Genomic DNA, 20,368 nt, shown 5'->3' on the forward strand with positions numbered 1-20,368 from the left:
TCTATAATTGAGTTTAAAAACCTTACATCCTCAGATCAGCCACTGCAGTAAGAACACTTCACTTGTTTCAAATAAAAAATCTACTTATTTTAAGAATTCTATTAGTGCGCGTATCCTGAAGCAGAAAAATAAGGTAGGTTGAAATTGGCTTTTTAAGAAGGCGATTTCTGAGTGTATATACAACATACTTTTAAGCTGTGGTGGTTAATGATGACTGCAAACCAGTTGGCTTATAGTTTAGATCAACTGATCAACTAGGAAGGAAGACATCACAGATTGCATTGGTATTAACTGTAATTGATGAGGACTACATACAGTATCTCAATGGAAGTGTGTTTGCCGAACTCTCAACCTCTTCCACGCCTTATTAATTCAAAGCCTGTATGATAAAGCAGCAGCCATAACATGATGAGTCATTTTCCTATCTAATGCCCTCCCTGAGGCCACATAAAGAGCAAACACGTTAATGTGGGGAAGGATAGAAGGAAATGCTTGCCTTCTGTCTATCTTTCTACTGTGGTAATCTGATTCCTTCTCTCTTGCTCACTTTCCCTATCTTCTGTCCTCTCTTCACCTTCTTGTCTTTCCATCTTTCCTTCTGCTCAACATCTGCCCTCTCTCCCTTTGTGTGCTTCTGCTACTTGTCATTTCCTCTCCTTTTTGATTCCTCTCTGCCTTCCATCCATCCCACTCAGCGCCATACTACTCCTGTTGACCTCCTAATTGAAATATCAGCGAAAGGAAGGCACAAAGGGAAATGTTATTTCGAGGTAATTTCAGCAGGGCCGGGCTGTGCCTGTCGGTTCCTCTCCAGCGAGCCGAGCTGTCAGTGGAATTAGGTTACAGACCACGCAGAGATAATGAGATGTAAGAGACGACAGGAAGCGGGAAGGGGGAGATCAGAAATAAGAAGTGACGATGTGTGCAAACACAAAGACACCAGGCCTAATGGGAAAATGGGGGCCACTGAGAGAGGATGGGGAGTGGATGAGAAAGAGTGTGTGTGTACTTATGTGTAGTTGTGAGCACAGGCACTGAGTGCAAAAAAAACACATGGAATGAGTGAGATTCTCTTTTAACATAAGTGCCAGATCCAACCCAAAGGCTTAAAGGATAATTCTGGTCTATTACAACTTGGATCTTATTTGGGTAGTTTTGTCCATCTATCACTAACAAACCAACTGTACTCACTGAGTTAACTGCTGTGATGTGTGCACACAGTTTTCCTGTGTATTGAGGGATTATTACATTTGTTGTGTTTTCTTTTCAGCTCGAAATGAAGTGCTTTAGATTGTCTGTCTCTTATAGGTTCCATATGTACGATTCTGAAACATTTAACGCACTAATATGTAAAAGTCTGTATTAATCACTTTTTATTGCCAATGTGTGAACAATGTGTAACTTAAAAAAATAAGGCCTTTCCCGACATTCTCGGTTTTCTATGAACTGAACTTCCATGGAGGGATGCAGTTGGATTTCCTGTAAAAAAAACAAAGTGACGTTTATGTTTGCTTTAGATTGCCTTCTGTCTCTGCTTCCCTGCAGTGTCAACAGTGTGTGACACTAGCTAACGTTAGCTTAGCTGCTGTAGGTACCAGATGTTCTTGGTCTGACCCACCACAACAAAGTCCACAAATACAAAGCTAACATTAGTCTACTGCAAAGCTCATAAAATATATTGTGATTTTGTGGTTTTAGCTGTATTAGCTTGCCTGATAACACAGACGAATTGCTAGCCAGTTAACATAGCAAAATACTGTCAGCTAGCTTCATCTAGACTTCTGAGCCTGATCGGGCTCGCTTGCCTTTCTACAGGTTACTTTGTTGGCTGGTGTTGCAGGGACAGCCAGTGCCGAATGTTATTTAGCATGGCTGGGTAGCTTGCTTGATATTCAATGTTAGCCCTGGAAAAATGCTATCTAAGTGGATGCGTTAGTTGGCTAACATTAAATTGCAAAATAACTTGACCAGCTAATGTGATCCGTGATACTAACTTGACAAACGGTGTTGATTTTAGCCAACTATTAAGGATGTATATATAGAAGTTTTAAAGTCCCTACAAGAAACTTTCATTTTGTGTTGATTCTGTTGGCCCCTGTGGACAAAAGCAGAAGTGTTTCCACCACCTTGTTTCATTGATTTCAAGGGGAATCTAACTGAATCTGACCTGGTGGCAGGTATTAAGAATAACTACAAAGAAACAGCCAATCTTCTTGCTGATGGTCTTGTTTATTTATGTGTCTGTTACTAGATCTCATCAATTAAAAGAATACTCCACTGGTTTAGCATTGCACTCCTATAACAATGTCAGACTCATGATAGACTGTTTAAAAAACAAGGATAAAAATTGATGCAGAAACTCGACCACTGACAGTTTGGTTGGAGATTCAGTATACAGGATTGTAAGAGAGGACACTGTTACAGGCACTGACAGCATCTATTAAGTCTGTGCGAGAGGGAAAGAATCCAAGACACAAATGAGAACAGCAAATAACAGTGACTGTGGCATCTGTGCAGGAGCTGTCATCATTCTAGTAGAGTCTGTTTTTGTGTGTGTGTCTTGCAGAATGTGCACAGTTCGATGATGCGTAGACGCTTGTCTTAATGAGACACAGAAAATGTTTGTTATATTATCCAGAGTGGCACTCTACAGCGTGATTAACTATTGCACCATTCCTGTTTCAATACCATACACTACTGCAGATAAACTGTGTGCTTGTGTGTTTGCACCTTATGTATCACTCTAGGATTCCCGTGGTCTAAAAGCAGAAAGGGGCTTATGACACAGTGATGAAACGCTCCATCCCAGCAGTCAGACTAAACATTAGAGAGGAAAGGGTCACAACAAAACGAGTCTCCTGCAAGAGTTGCAGCCTCCCAGGGGAGCTGAAAGGAATTTTCTGTGGTGCCAAAATATTGCAAACCCTTTGGCTGCGGTCTGGTACCATTTCACCATGGAGCTGCGACTGTGGACTTCAAGGTTCCTAATGTGTGACTGGAAGTATGTTTATGAGTGTTTGTGTGTGCTTAGTGCTGACTTCTGTAGCAGCCTTTAGTCTTAGATTGAGATGTGAGCACAGAAAAACCACCCACCAAAACCAATTATTGAGAAATCATTGCCTGTTCCATGCAGGCGTTCTTTGAATAACTAGTCGGTCAGAATGACGTTTATGTCTTTCTGTGTTTTATGAATCTAATAATGTTGTGTGTGTGTGTGTGTGTGTGTGTGTGTGTGTGTGCTCTAACCTTCTCCAGTCCTGGAAGTGCCCAGATCCAAATCATCTCTGGTTACATTCTGGGAGTCCAGGTATGTGGCCGGCACCCAGCCCTGCTCCTCTGCTGTGCTGACAAACCACCAGCCTAGAGAAAGACAGAGACAGAGCGAACATATTAGTACTGCAAACAATCATCAAGGCCTGAAGGATGGCAGCGAGCATCATTCCCAAGTGGTGATTTACACCAAACAATGGGAATTACATGTCATTGTTGTTCAACTCTCAAATATAGCACAATGTACTGTGACTGTGGATGAGCCAGCAATTGCACTACAGCAGCGTCAGCCTGTGAATGGGTGGTTAAACCATACATTTAATATGTTGGGCATGCCTGCATCAATGTGACAGAGAGATCTGAGGTGCACTCATGGCCGCTGGAAGTTTCACCTACTTGGAAAGCTCTCATCATTACTAAACCAGACACTGAAAAAGAAGAAAGACGTCGGAGAGAGCAAAGTGTTAAGGCTTGAAGTGAAACAGATCAGCAAATGTTTAAAAAGCACTTGTTGCGCCTGGTTAAGAGGAATCTGTCAAGACCAGTAGGTTGTTTTAAGTTGCTTCACTTTTCACCATTACTCATTATGAAACATGTTATACCGCTGTTTGGCCAGACCTCTCTAACATCCCGAAGCTAGGTGAACAAACCAAGGTTATACAGTGCAACATGTAAACCTACAAGAACACAAGTCTGCAGCACTGTGAAGTTGTAATTCCAAATTCCATGGTAGTACATCCAATAGTTGTGGAGACATTTAATTCAAAACCAAAATTGTCACCCTAATGGTGGTGCTAAATCATATCGGAACCATAAATGCCTTTGCCACATTTTGTGATAATCCATCTGCCAGAAGTGGATATATTTTACTGGAGAAGCAATACATTTGATGCGCTGCTGGTGCTAGATGAAAATTCAGGGGATCAACAAAATTATAACCATTCATCCTTTGGGGATCATGAATGTTGCTGAGATTTTACAGTCTGGACCGAAGTGATGGACAAGACAAAGTCACTAATCACTAGAGCTGCTCTGCTATAATGGCTAAAAATACAATGGAGAAAGATGTACTTTATCCAACTGAGTCATCATAGCATGCTGACTTTATATCATGATGTACTGGAATTCTTCGAAACACTGATGAAGGACACAAGGTTTGCTTTGTAAAACAGCCACATGACTCTTACTCGACTGTCTACATTTTCCCAGACGATCCTTCGAGTCCTTTCTGTCTTTACCCAAATCTGACTTTTGCCTTTAGGAAGTCTTGTAAAGCTGGAAGAGTTTTCACTTATGAATTAATTAAATATCATGGTATCTCATGACACTGTTACACTGTATTTGCACTAAATATTACTCACTCCATCCCCTGACCAAAGTTCGACAGATCAAGCTTTGAGTAGTACTCACTAAAAAGTAGTTTGTGGTTACATGTATGCTATTCTGTTACAGCATTCACAGAGCTGACTTGACACAATTACAAAAACATATGTCACATTTGGGCGGCAACCACAACCAAAAGAACCGGGAGGCAAGGCTTTCTCATCAATCACATTTTGACAACCGGCACGTGTCATTCTCTAACGAAGACTGTGTTTACGAAATTCAGAGGCGTGGCGAGTATTGCCTTCACAACATTTGGGATCATATCGATGGCACTGGATAAGTTGGTATTTAAATGGGGAGACTTAACGACTGTAGTCACTCCAGCTTCTGGCTAGAAACCACTGCATGACACATTCTTCCAGTATCTACAGTACAAGTTGGCAGGACAGCAGACTCTGTCTGAGGCAAGAGTTGAAAGTTGATAAAAGATATATTTCTTTTTACCACAGTGTGGAAGAATATATTTAGGAGAGCACTGCAGCTCCACCAAAGTAAGTGATTCAGTGCCTTTCATGTGTAGCTGTTGTGTTCTATGTGTTTGCTACAAACACAAATTTCACCAATATCCCCAGGATTTAAATTGGCAACCACCCGGTCTTAAATGCTCAGACTGGTCTTAAATGTAATTTTGTATGCAAGTGTGACTGAACATGTAGGTGACAGAATTAGAGAGATGGGTGGAGATGGACAGAAAAGTAGAAACAAACTTTTTCTTTCTCCAAATGAGTCCAACAATTAGGTCATCACTGCTCCAATGTATTTACAGCCATATGGCTCAGCTCTATAATGTGGTTGGAGAAGCTTGGGTGAATCAACCCATCACGCCCTTTTTTATTGCCCTGCAAGACACCAATCACATTAACACGTATTATGAATGATGTGGAAAGTATGCCTGTAACAGTAGAGCTCTATCATGGGGAAAGTAATAGTAATGGGAACAAGGGGAAGGTGTGTTTGTGCTGTATAAAGCAGCCACAGTATAAGCAACTATATACCACCACCAAGAGAACCTAAAAGTTGATTTGAACAGAGAATGTGCATTATTTTCAGATAAATGCACGGCTATTTTATAAAATAATACTCATAATTATATGGGTAATCGTTTCAATCATATTATTTCTAGGTAAATATTAAAATTTTTGCATTTATGAATAAATTATACTTTTACACTATTTTGATTGCCATTAAAGAATGAGTATTTTGCTGTATAATGCAGCAGTTCAGTATAAGAAAATAATACACTTACCTCTACTCCACATTTAGAGCTGTTAATAATGATCACTTCACTAAATCCATCATCTATCTCATTAATTATTAACTGTACTTTTTTAATCACTGGTTTATACTTGTCAGAAAATATGAATGGCTAGGTTATAATAATAAATAATACTTTAACAATAGGTTTTGTTGATCAATTAAATGACTAATCATTTCCACAATACACATAGTCAAAAGTTATTTTAATACAGTGATTGATGCGTGGCTAACTAATTCATGTTTGGGAAAAAAAAAAAAAACACCTGCTACATTTTTCCTGAGCTTTCAACTGCATCTTGGAATGAAGACCATGAGATGAAAGCTACGTGGTTAAGATTTTTATTTGTTTTTTCTTTATTATTTATTTATTTGACAAACTACTGCTTCAGTGGTAAAGAAATAACTTTAATGGTCAATTTCTCTCATGTTAATTCCATTGATACAAGAATCAAATCTACTTGCATGATCTGTGAAAATGAAAATTACCCACTGACTCTCTTTTTACAGGTAATGTGACAGCATTCGCAGCTAAAACTAGCACTGCAGAAAGCAGAACGTTCCTTCTAGGAAAGTAGTGCTGAGCTTCATTGGTGCCAGACTGTAACAACAACAACTACACTAACAGGCATTAAAATATTATTGGCTTGACACTTAACAGACCACAGTAGAGGAGCCTGCCCAGCCCCCTGCATGTGGCCTCATCTCTCCTTATACCCATATAAGCACAGTGAGGCCTGAGCCACCCTGACTTTGACAGCTTATATGTAACATAAAAACACCTTCTTCCAACTCACACACACAAAATCATACTGAAATACTGTCTCTCCTGAATTTCCCCACAGCGGGCTATGTCTCACAGCCAACACAGGAGTTAATTCAACCTGAGGGCCCACAGACACATGGGGGGTTGTGCACAGTAGCTGCAGTGTACCTGAACTTCCTCACAGTCACACTGGCTTTCTGTGGATGTTCTGTACCTGCCCGCCGGCTGCTTTAATACTCCTGCAGAGACCTTACAGTGCCGTTTGGCTTCAGGAGAGGTCAGCTTAGTTCATTTTGGACCCATCAGGATTAATTTAGGACTCTGCTTGGCTTGACTGGTGGAGGTAGTGGTTTCATATGAAATTGTATTTGACACCACGACAGTTATACTATGCAAATTAAATCTTACACCATAGCTCCTGGTTTCAGAAGCCCAGTGTTATAATGAACAGAGCTTGCCACAGAGCTAGCACTTGTAAACTCAGGAGGTGCCGTCAAACTTGGGCAAGAGGATTTTCTTGTAGGGGGGTCCTCTGCTTGGTTAAGATTGGAGAAGTGGGCTGGGACCACACAATGGTTTTAAATCATGAATTTAAGTTGGATTTATTTAGTGCAGAGTTTGTCTTTTGATTCCTGAAGGTTTTAATCTATTTTTCTGTTTTGCTGCAGTGTGAAAGGTGTGCCTTGCAGTAAGAATAGCTTGCTCCATATGAAACACATCAGGGCTTTCATAGGCTGATTCATTGCATCTACTCAAAGAGTTAAAGAAGAATTGGAGCAACCTGTATGGAGGAGAGCAGTAGCTCTGTACAGAGACAAATGCAGGAGTTCCTCCTCTCTTCAGCCCCCCTGACACGCTGTGGAAAAACAGAACAATAAATCTTTTGCGCTGATAGGAGCATTCAGGTGACTGTCTGCCATTGACAGTGGCAAGTGTGAGCTCCACAACTGCTGCTAATCTCATCTTAACATGAGATATATCCTTGAATGGCGAAAGTTCAAAGGTCTGATCATTTGATGATGAGCATAATCATACTCTATGTACAAATCCAAAATCAGGAATGATGTGATTTCATCTGTTTGTGCTGGTTAAATTAACAACTGCAACACTGTCCACAATGAAGACATTGTAAGAATTTTTTATTGATGCCAAAATGATGAGGGTTTACAGAAGTCCAATTGTGGGGAATTAAATTCATGACTGGCTTTCCCCAGACCACTAATGATTAAAAATTGTTCAGATCTTAAAGTTAGACTTGAATGAAGAAAGACAGACTGCACAAATCTCTTTAGCTGTATTGCTGATCAAAGCTGACATCAGAATCAAAGACTATTCCCAAACTTTTACCTGCTGTCAAAATCTAGCTACCCTGGCCAGCAGGATTCTCTGTTCATTATGAAACCACTTAAAGTGTTTTAGGGGAAACTTCAGATTTGTTATTTAGCTTTAGAGAATTAAGTAAAATGCAGCACGCTCTTTTGCCAAGAATTAGATAATAAGATTGATACCAATCTCATGTCTGTACACTTAATATGTAGCTGAAGCCAGCAGCTGGTTATCTTAGCTTAGCATAAACACTGGAAACAGGCTGGAAACAGCTAATCCCAGCATCAGTATTAATTAACATCTTATATCCATATTATGCTATTTTACAAATGTTATAGGACATATAACATGTTTATTAGTGACCCTTAAAAGTGATTGTAGGCAGGTTTTGTTAAACCCAAGCTTGCTGTTTGCCTGTGCTTCTTGTCTTTATGCTAAGTCATGATCTACCATACAATCACAGGTTTTCAGAAGAAAAATATGTTGGAGAACCATTTCACAAATGGTTCACAGCATAAAATAATTTCCACAGAATTGTCTAATTTGTAAGCACATGTGAAGAAAAATAAACAGTATCATATGGCCATATTTTTTGGTTTCCTGTCTCCTTCACACCTGCACACCACAACAAAACATCCCAAAAGCCAGAAACAGTCTAGCAGCCTCTCTATCTTACTCACACACGGCAAGTTTCAGACTCCATCGTGTGCACATATTGTAGTGCAAGGCCAGGTTTTGACAGGGCCCAGTTCCCCTATAAATCCAGCTCTGGAGAAAGTGGGCACAGTAAAAGCAGATAAATGAGGACCAGAAACGAGTGCTGGACCCCCTCACAGAGTCTACTCACAGAGGGTAGAACAGACTGCAGACAAAGGGTAAGAAAAACAAAATGGAGATGCAGATGTGGGTATAAGAGACTGTAATAGCCAGTTGGTAGCATGGCAAACCTGAGCCCTGAGAGAAGTGGGCTGATCCTCGTGTGTGAGAAGCCTTCAGTTAGATTACAGTTTTCACAGAAAATCTGTCCCGTAGGAGGAGATCTGGGGCAAAGATTGGCAGCCAGATGGAGAGAAATTACTCAGAGTCAATTAAAGCAAAGCATAACTTGGCTCAGCATATGCAAGGAGTGATGCATAAACTGACCAGTGAAGTTCAGTGAGGGCGTGGTGGCCCAAATTACTGTAAGAGCGAATATGCTCACTTTCAAAGTGACTGACTAAGGACAGTAACTGATTTGTTTTTGTCGTGGCAGTGCCCAATCGCCGGTGTATGCTTCAGTAACGTGTCATACGTTGATACCTAAATACTAAAAGTGTTTATAGCTGTTCGGAACAGCCTTTATTCATAGCGAGGGGGTCTAAACAAGGATAACACTGCTCACTTTTGGACAGTCTCTCTTCTTTCATTCATGGTGTTGCACACATGAAAAGTGGTGGACGTAGTTGTGTACAGAATGAAAAAAGAGTTATTGACAGAAAAGTTCAAAACCTGCAGTAGCTATTTTCTCAGCTCTGCACACCAGGCTATTTTCAGCTTGAAGTGAGCATGATTGTTTTTTGCAAAAAGTTACAAAAATTGTCAAATAAAAGTTGACCCTGGCTCAACTTTTGCTGCAACACAATACAAAATCATCGGGCAACCCCTTGTATTAGCCAATCATGTACATGGAAGTGCAAATTACGAGTAGATTACCATGTAATGTGAATAAGGAAAATTTATTGTTTACCTTCCTCATAGTATTAGAAACTGCTGTGCACTGTTTTAGCATCTGGTAACGCTTCAAACTCTTCAAAAAAGATCGATATAGCGGTGAAGTCACAGACTGCAACTGACTGAGCACCGCTCGTCTTCCAAGTGTGTAGGAAAAACTATGCTGGTTCAACATGGTGGACTCCGTAGAAGAGGACCCACTCCCTCTGTAGATAAAAACAGCTAATTCTAAGGTAACGGTAATACAAAGACTTTTATTTTCAAGTGATTATACACTAATGAAAACATATGTGTATCATATTCCATTTCTGCCAATAGATCCATGCACCAACCAAAATAACCCCTTGTGGTTTTTTAACAAAATTGTCTTTTCAGTATGAGCTCCTGGTAAGGACAGTGATGGGGCTTGCCCCATTCATTTTTTGTACCCTTTTTCTGAAAACTAAAAAAGACTTGGAGTTAGTTTAACTTAAAATTTTTGATGTAATCAGTTTCTTAGTTAAATGGACTTATCTTTGCTTATTTATTCTGGTGGCTTTGTGGACAGAAGTGATAATGTTTCTGCTGTCATGTTTCAAGGCGAATTCTGACCGAATCCGAAACAATACCAGGCATTAAGAGTAACTATACAGATGGTGCTAATGGTCTCATGTGCTTATGTAGGTCATATAGAGGCATCAGTATTACACAGAGACTGTTTCAATACCAGTTAAAAACCCCTTGCAGTAGGTCTTACTTCCAACATATGGATGGAAAATGAATATGTTATGATAATCTTGCCCACTATGGAGTTCAGTGTGTCTTTAAATGAAGCTGAAGTGCACCCTAGCAGGGGCTGAAGTTGTGATCAAAGGCCTACTTTAAGAAAAAAAACATATCACTTCTCCTCTGAAACATGACAAATAATTGCACATGTACATGACCTGCAATGGAAAAACAAGAGTCAAAGCCAGTTAGTGGGGTGGGCGCGTTCGGCAGCAGTGGCAGCTGGGAAAATGAACCAGTTCAGAACAGAACAAATAAAAGGTGTTCAGGTAATGAAGTCCCACTGTAGAGTCATCTGTACATACAGCAGAACGCAGGGGTGGACTGTTGTTTTAACAGGTTGAAATCATCATGCCTTGTTATTGGTGGCTGGGTCCACTCTGTGTGTGGATGTGTGTGTTTGAGTGAGTCACACCGATGAGCAAAGCAATCCCAATGCTCTGTGAGTCCTCTCGACTTGAACCTGAGGTATAATGCGTGGTGTTCGATAGGATGAGAAGAGGTGTTAGGTCTTTTTATTATCCAGGTGCTTGGTGGAGTGGATCCCGGCCTACTTATTTACCTAAAGCAAACGCTAAAATAGAACAGGTCCAACAATCGTGTTGGGTTGTTTTTTTTTTTGTTTTTTTTTATTGATGCTGTTGCTAGTTTGTCTGACATAATAGACCCAACTGTTCTGGTGGATTTATGAGGCGCCAACAACTAATGAGTAATATTCAGAAAGGTTATGCAGCAACACCTGCTGTCTCCCACATTTATACACACAGCACAACATATGAATATGTAAAACAGTAGAGGGGCTGTAATTGGCATTTCTTACAGCGTTGAGCTCTAATTGGAGTTTCTAGCTACACCATGTCTTGGCAGGCAATAATTGCCTGCTTTCTCCCGCGGAGGGAAAGTGGAGGTCACGGTGAACACAGTGGTACAGTAACTGAGCAGAGCAGGATTATCATTGACCGTCACAGGCCCTGGGCCCCGTGGGAGAGATTAGGAGGGATGGGAGATGCATGAGGTGACGCAGGATCCGAAAAGTAAGGGCGATGAAAAAAGAAAGACAGAGGGGAGAAAGAGAACTAACCAGTGAGCGTGAGGCAGAGATTAGAAGAGTGGTATGGTGAAAGACAGAAAGACAGACAACAAAAGAAGGAGAACCAGCAGATGTTTGGCAGGGGCTTCAAAGTTGTAGTATTCCACGCTAATTCCCTGTCCAAAAACAACACCGCACACTTTCCTTTCGGTTTCTCATTTCGGGATCGTCAGAACGGTCATCAAACAGTTTTGACAATGTGAGTGGGGGGGGGACCCACAAGGTGTCTGTCATACTTATTTTCTCCTCTCAGCTTCTAATTAGGAACAGATCCCCTGGAGAGCAGCGAGCACTGGAACGCAGTGCTTCTTTTCAGGGCAATGTATTGAATTGCCTGCTTATCTTTCTGCAGAGTAAGCAGAAGGGGAGATTCAAAGAATATACTGCTTAAAATAGCTGCACAACAATTGTTGCTGCCTAAAACCAGCTTTGAAATCAGCCACAGTATTAGCCCTAGCATGGACTGCACCAGCTTTGTTAATGGGATTAAACACCAACAACGCTTTTCTGACCTAGATCCTCATTATCATCTTTTAAAAATATCTTTTTGATCCGTCCAGTGGACATGCTAAAGATGATAAAATGTCAGTGATGTGACTGAACCACATTTCCAACCGAGAACCAGACACAATCCCCAGCAATTATATATTATATATATGTAATTATCTATTAGTTTGAAATTCTGTATAACTCCCTGTGAAGCCTTAAAATATCCCATATATCATGCAAATTGCCTGTCAGAAAAACCCTACTTACTTCACACAGTCTATAAGTAGAGAAGTGGGAGAAGTTATTTCAAGCGTCAAATTAATTTTCTGCATTGCCAATGTTAGGTGACTGTGCAGTTGGAGCACTCCCAAGCATAGCATGGGTCCAGTTGACTCATCGGTGTAAAAGATGAGCGAATGTGTTAGAAAATACCTTTTGCTTTGGCAAAAAGTCTAACATCCAAGCCTGTGTATATTAAAACGTAAGACGAGTCAAGCTACTACGTCTCCCATTGAGCGTTTGTGTATGAAACCTCCAATCACTGAGCCTAAAACTATGTGTGCTGTGCCGTCAATGGCAAGCTGAAGATAAATACTACACTTTGTATAACTCTAGAATAATGAATAATACATTACATACATGGAAGAGTGGCTGGGCTGTCGCTGGTCCAAGTCCAGCACGGACCACAGTATTGAGTGTGGTCTGATAGCTGTAGAGGTGGCAGTTCCACCTCCTGGGCACTGCCAGAGTGCTCTTGAGCAAGGCATCAAACCCCTAATTGCTCCCGAGGTGCCGCTATGTGGCATTATCATCTCTCCACATTTCAGGCCTGTGTGGAAAACGTGTGAAAAAAGAATTTGCCCATCAGGATTAATAAAGTTAATTTTCTTCTACATTCAGCAATTAAAATAAATTAGCTTTTGGGTTAATTTTGAATAAATTAAGGAATTACAGTATGGTAGGATGGTCCTGATTGCAACAACAGAGCGTTCAGAAAGTACTACAGCTCTGATTTCCATCTTTGGTTCACTTCTCCGTAGCAGCAGTCCCTGAGGCTCTTGGTTACTGTACTGTTTAGCAGTCATTTGCCATTCAGAATGAATGAAATTCCAAAATTCACACCCAAAATTGGACATTCACACATGCTTTTTATAAAAAGTTGAATTTGTATAAAGTGTATTTATAAACTTTCAAGAAGCTTAATGCCCAACACTGAATATCTGAACAAACTGACACTATAACACCGGCTAAACTGTCTAGCTGCCTGGACAAATGCAGCTATTTCTACCACTACTGGTTTCTTTAACAGAAGGAATAGTGGCTATAAAAGACTTCTTACTTATATAACTAATGTTAGGCGTTTGTGCTTGATTGCCCAACAAATTACTAAACAGTGAATCACAGAAATATTTGAAATTGAGCACCCTTAACTACAGTATGGTCAAATTAGCCAGGGGACTCCCCTGTTTCCTGTTGTGTTGAGAAATGTTAAGGTTATCGAGATGACTTTTAAATGTCAGCTTTACAATGGGGAATATGCTTCCACCCACTGCTCTGTGAGAAGTTTGAATAGACAGGAACTTTTTTCTGCTGTGAAAATGTGTTCACCATGAAGAAGAAAACTACAGCCTTTCTATGACTACCTCTTAAACTAATAGGGGGTGAGTATTTCATATTCAAAAGATTGGATTTTTTGGTGGAGTACCACTTTAAGACACTTCAAAGCTTGTCTGGAAGTTAAAAATAGGATATATGAGGGGCCACCCAACCCCTTCCATGCCGTTTCTCCCTAGAAAGTCAGAGCCAGTTTCAAGGTTCTGGTCTTTATTGACACTGTAAGATGGAGGCATTACATCCCAGTTTGAAGCTCATGTTACCTGGTTGAAGTTTTCATAAAACACGGGGGTCTTGTTACGGAGCCAGACTTATTACAAGTGAAAGGGGATAGCCAGCGGTGGAGCTTTCAATAACCAGTGTTGACTAAACATCACGCTCAGTGGGGTCAAGCTAAACCTCTGCATTAATCCTCCATATGGTGTATGTGTGTGAGATTATCTAGCTAAAATATCCTCCTCTGACACACACACACACACACACACACACATCCTTCTGTGCTAACACTGTCTTGACAGATGACAGGCTTTTTTGAAATGCAGAGTATACTGCAGCCTGTTAGATTTCTGTCAGTATCTGTACACATCTCTCTGCTATGCTTCTAGAAGCAGGCTGTTTTTAACCTGAGCCCCTGAAGGTGGCTCCCTGGTCAGCTTAAAGTAGTCTCCTCTGAGCCTCCGCTATCCCCAGATTGTCTGAACTCAACTCTAACAATGGAGTGACTGAAGCACTTTTTACTGCCTGAGGCTGAATCTAGCAAACATGGCTAAGCTAGGGTGTTGTGAGAATGATACTAGGCCATCTCTTGGTTTAAGACGTACCACCCTGATTGATGCTGACTGTCTGTTTTATAGCCTGCAGGGAATTCTAATACTTGCCTCCAGCCTCCCATGTGAGCTCTGTCCGAAACAGCGTTCTGTGATCCAGAACATCCTATAAGCTAGCCCTCAGTACACCTTGATTAAAGATATATGCTACATTTGACAGCCTAAGGAAAAGGTATGTAAAGCTAGATTCTATGAGAAATCTTTCAAAACTCCCTCCAGACAAGGCTTTAAAAAGGAAATGCTGAATCATTTCACATTTTAACGCTTTGATCATTTTTATGGTGCTTGACAGTCCATTTAAAAAGGTCCAGTGTGTAAAATGTAGGAGGTTCTATGGGCAGAAAAGACATTCATACAAATGTTTTCATTCAAAGTTACCATAGAATGAACTGTTACTATCTATAGTGGGAGTGGGTCCTCTTCTATGGAGTCCACCATGTTGAACCTCTGTGTTTCTACAGTAGCCCAGAACAGACAAAGCTAACACTGGCTCTAGAGGCAATCAAAAAGATTGGTTGAGCTTTATTATGCAATGGTTCCATAAACCAAACGTGTGTCATTCATATCTTTAGGCAACATAATTATATTTATTATAGCTTTTTTTGTATTCTCAACAGGGCTATTGGTGCACTTCTGAAACTATTAGTTGATTAATAGATTAGTGATCCCTTCTTTCCATTTTATAAATGTCAATTAAATATGTTGCATCTTGTTTGGGTTGCTGATTTATGATGGGCATTGTTAGTAAATTATCATGATCAGGGCCATAATAATGAACTGCTTTGCCTCAAATATCAGGTGGATCATTGTGTAAGCTTCCGGATCACAGTTTCTTAACACAAGGGGTAGTGCCGAGAGCCAATAAACATATTGGTAATTAAAGGAAAACTGAGCTCATCAATTCTCTTTAATTCAGTGAATTTCTTTGACACTTTGAGCCACTGCACCACAAAAATATTGTAATTATTTAATAGCCCTTAAGGTAAGGCTTACCCTAGGCTAACTAGAGCTTGTAATGCAAATTACCTAATACCTAATGCAATATGAGGTTGGGATACTACATTTTAGCTCAAGGCTTTCCCCTCATGAACTTGATCTGCACAGGGAATAGTCTCGAGCCAGACCAAGCAAAGCATTGAGGACAAACCTTTGGAAAAGCGTTATAGGTTAGACTGAGTGCTGCCAGCCTCACCAGATCTCCTGGGGACTGGGATAGGTGTGGTGGGAAAATGTTGCCAAAACTCCTGGCATGCATTTTCCCTCATATAGCATTGTACTGGCTGACAAGCAATGCCATATACTTGTCTTTAATGTTTCCATACATACCATAGCCACCTTTGACGTAAACAGAGGATTAGTATTATCTGGAAACATGACAGGAGGTTGTGAGGTGTAGAGTCACGTTCAGAAAGAGGTAAGCAAATCTGTCAAATCTCTTTAAATCAACTGTGACAAAATGCCCCTGAAATTTGGCAGCAAGGATGGCGAAGATATTTGGGCAAATGGCTTCTCCGGCTGGCGTTGTGGCTTGGGCGGTATACTGACCCAAAGGATCCTGTTTGCAGTTTAGCGTCAAGGTCCTCCTGGCAGATCCATTAGTCTCGGCTGATGAAACAGGAAAAAAAAGGGTATTTTTCCCCACATATATTCCCCCCTGTCACTGTGGCCACAGAGTAGAAGGCTAGTCGTTTAGAATTACAATTCAATCTCTGAGATGATATCAGAAAGTAGGGAAGAAAACATCTGTGGGATTACAGTTCACAAGGCCATGTGTTCTACACAACATCAAGTATTTGTTGTACAGTAGAGAGCTAACAGAAAATGAACGGAGAAAGGGAGAGTTTACATAAAGAGGTCCCCTGCTAGACTGGAACTTCAAGCCGGAGCTTTACAATTAAATGTACATTTGGCACTTAATAAGCCAACAAATAAGGTTATGCATTCCTAGGATGTGCACGCCACAAATTACATCATCACGTTTCTAGCTTCGCGCCACCAGTCCCCACTTCCCAACTTTTGTGACTAGGCGCCCATTGCGCACATGGGGCATGCTTTCTCTCACTTGTTGTGAATACAAAAGTTCCAAATACTGACAAAAGCAACTAAATTAAAAAGTAAAGTTGTGAATTCATATTTCAATTCATCATTTTAAAAAGCTCGCCAATTTGCGTTTACAATTAATTACAATTCTTTCTTGCCATTGAGGAGAGGTAGAGCAGAGTGTGCAGCCATGTTTGGTCTATGGCGATCTTACCATAGCATGCTTACTAATTTGTGCTTTTTCACAAAATGTTTTGTTTGTTGGCATTTCAGAGAAAATACTGCAACGGATAGCACGTTGATAATGGATGCCTCTCACGCAACAGGCGCAGGCCACCGTGTTCAGTGCTAGCATCAACAAAACTTTACTCGGCATGCTCACTTTCCTTGCAAGATTAGTAAAACCTAGCAGTAGAGGTCTTAATCCAGAACAAACTTTTGATTGAAAGAAAAGAGACCTGATCCGAAAGGGATCTGAGGTTAGTCAGGCCTGATCCAAATAGATCAATGTATAATTCAGCCAAAGTGCGGACTTCTACTTGGCAGGCAGTCATATTTCTAGTCATGCTTTAGCAGGCTCTAGAGATGAAATTGTCTGTCTGTCAGTCAGTTGACCACTTTGGTGCAGACTGAAATATCATAAAATATACTTTATAGATTGCCATGAAATTTAAAACAGATACCAATGGCACCCCGGAGGATAAATCCCAATTACTTTGGTAAGCCTCTGACTTTCCCTCTAGCACCATCATCTGGGCTAAATTTAAATTTGTCCAATACATTGTTTAATGACTGATTGCAAAACTGATTACCTTTTTTCAGCCTCAACTGTACTTTGTGTTAAGCACTAATTAGCATATGTTAGCATGCTAACATTATAATGAATATCATGCCTGCTTAGCTAGTTTATGTTAATATGCTAATGTTAGCATATAGCTAATGACTGCTGTGTGAGTATAGCTTCACAGAGCTGTTAGCATGGCTGTTGACTCTTGTCTTGTTTATCTGCAAATAATTGCTTGTTTTACATTATGCATAAGATTGACTATAATAGGACAATCTGGATTGTATCAGGTAAATTGTCAATCACAGAAAACAAAATACATTTTCATTTCAAAACTTGTAACAACCTTTTACTAATTGTACTGCTCCATTTGCCAAATCTGCTATTCCAAGTACTATCTGACACAGGTCGGTGGCTTTAAAACACACTGACCTCTCCTCTCTGTCTCCTTCCCATCACTGCCTCCTTTTAGTCCAACACACCATATAATTTAACTGGTCACATATGCAGATTTATTTTCTCCAGCTGGGACATTCCTCTCTCCAGACGCTCTACGGTTCCCATGTCCGAGGAGGAACCAGAGGGAGAAAACCAGGACAGTGGCCCAGACAAGGCCTCTACTCCTCTCTCAGGGACGATTCCGGCCTGTCCACCCCCCACTCCCTTGGTGCTTCATAAATCACACTTTACTGAATAGGACAGGCAAGGATACATAGACACAGATTTTACACAAACAGAGGCATAACCACCCATGCAAACACATCCACATACACACTACACCCCCTTCTCACACACAACTTGTGATTCAACCAGTTTTCACAATGACAAAGGGTCTTCTCGACACAGTGAAACAGCTCGGTCTAGACTTGCAAGGGCAATAACTTCTCACAGGGCAAAACAACAACATCCGACTCTGGAGTTGAACCCATAATTATAGCAGGTCAAGCCTGCAGACACTTAAAAACTGCTTGAAATATTCTGCGTTGGAAGGAGGAGCAGCATATTAATGCATGATACCATCTGTGCTAAATATGTGAAGCGGGGAAAAAAAAATCAGTATTTGAAGAGAAAAGTAGGCAAAATATGGATTTCAGCCTTGCTCGAGAGACCAGGAGGCTGCAGTAAAACCTTGAAAGCAGGAAGGGGGTTGTGGGATACTATATGAGCGCTCAGATGTGTTTGTCTTGGCATAGCCTCCGAGTGATGTCATCATCACCATCATCATCATGGCTGTTGCTCCACTTCTTTGGCCCAGTAAATGACGAAAGCACACATATCCAGCTCTTGGATTCCTCTGGGTTCAGGAGTTGCTCATATTGCTGCAAGTGCTTCAATCGATGTTCAAACGTTATGGAGCACGGAGAACGGAGCTTTTAAATTGGTCTGGTGAGCAGATGCTGTCAGGCCAGATATTCAGACATGGGCTCGCCAAAGAAAAGTGCTGTGTGGCTAAGGCACACTTATGAATGTTAAACAAAACTCACTGATCCATGTACCTAACTCCAAAGAGTTTCTGGTAATCAAAGTTGCATGAGAGAAACTAATCCCCCTCTTAAGTCAAGAGTTAACAGGAACACTTGACATTTCAAAACCTCACAAACAAAGCTGAGGGGAGAGACGGAAATTAAGACATCCACGTCCTCGGAGTCAATCTTGAGAAGACATCAACTTCCTCGCGTAAGGGTTTGACCCGAAAGCCACATCACAAAAGAAATAATTTCCCACGCAACTTCTTCACTCTGTCGAAACATTTAACGACTATCTCATTTATGCTGACAGGGGGGACAAATTGGAAATGCACCAAATGTGATGTGAATCATACACAGAGACTACGAAATGACAAGCTGGTTCAACACTAAAACGGACTTGTTAAGGAACATAATCGCTCAAAGATGTGCGAGCAAGATAGCTCAAAGGGAATTAATTCACACATGTAGTCAGTGTATAGATAAGAGCGGAGAGAATGACGGGATTATTGGTGCCAAGCTTTCTGCTCAGTTCTCTTGAGTTGTGCAAGCTGCTGGCTGTCAGTGGCTGCTTGCATGGAAAATGAGATCCAGCTCTGGGATTGCTAAACAGACTTTCCACAGGAGGGGAGGCAAGGTGAAAAGTGAATCGCTGCATCTCTTCCCGATACAAACACTGACTGACTCAGACTAACAGACTCATCAGCACTGTTAGTCAAATACTGTAACTGTTCACTGAGGCACTAGTACACTACTGTTAACATGACACCTCTAACAGCCTCCAAAATAGAAAGCAACCGATTAAACATCTCAAGTCTCACCTTTACTTGACATTCTTATTGCAAGAGACTGGCCCCCAACCATAACACTGACTTTCTGCCACACTCTTCCCCCACACACACTGACTGCTGCCAGCCAAACAGCACCTCCAGGTGGTGCCAAGCCCCAGCTAGGAGATCAGGAGATTGGAAGAGACTGAGGGAGAGCAGAGGGAGGCTGGAGTAGGGGACCCTTACGGACAAAGGAGGGAGTTAAATCAAGAGAAGGAAGAGGGGGAGATGTGCTGAGTGAGCATGCCGCTCTGTGTATGTCAGGAGTGTGTTTATGCTACTAATGTGTACTCAGAGAGAGGGAGATACAAACAGGAAGAAACAAACCAAATGTCAGGCAGTTCTCTGAGCGTGTCAGCTTCAAACAAAGCCACATTTGAATCTACCTTTCACACAATATATGTTTAACAAACACACAAAAATGCAAGAATCCACTCACCACTTTCGCTCTTCTCAATCACGTCCACCGTCTCGCCGGCCTTGAGGCTGATCTCCGAGTTCTCCTGCCTCTCGTAGTTGGCCACGGCCACGTACTGCTCCAACACCATGGGCTCCGAGCTGTCAATCCCTGAGGGGAAGAAACAGGCTGTCAACCACCTGCCTGCCGTGGCGCCCCGCGAACGACCGCTGCAACCAACTACGCCGCTGTGCACCCGGTATGCCGCCATCGGCCAACCCCCGCTCCCTCCTGCCCTGACCAATCAGAACACAAGCTCACGCCTTGGTTGCATAGTCCCAAACGTCTGGCCAT

The 20,368-nt window shown here is 41.3% G+C and overlaps 1 protein-coding gene across 5 annotated transcripts in view; it reads right to left on the reverse strand.

Moving 5' to 3' along the window:
- The window catches only part of sh3pxd2aa (SH3 and PX domains 2Aa), a 99,596-nt gene that overhangs the window by 19,910 nt on the left and 59,318 nt on the right, over positions 1-20,368 (reverse strand). For all 5 annotated transcript variants that reach the window (XM_035659780.1, XM_035659778.1, XM_035659779.1 and 2 more), the window contains 2 exons: positions 20,057-20,185; positions 3,247-3,360 (listed from right to left, as the gene is read on the reverse strand). In XM_035659780.1, the coding sequence (XP_035515673.1) occupies positions 3,247-3,360; positions 20,057-20,185 (243 nt within the window). The remainder of the gene's footprint in view (positions 1-3,246; positions 3,361-20,056; positions 20,186-20,368) is intronic.

This window comes from Morone saxatilis, unplaced genomic scaffold, assembly GCF_004916995.1.
Source record: "Morone saxatilis isolate NCDOM2014 unplaced genomic scaffold, NCSU_SB_2.0 Contig17, whole genome shotgun sequence".
In the NCBI taxonomy this organism is placed as follows: Eukaryota; Metazoa; Chordata; class Actinopteri; family Moronidae; genus Morone; species Morone saxatilis.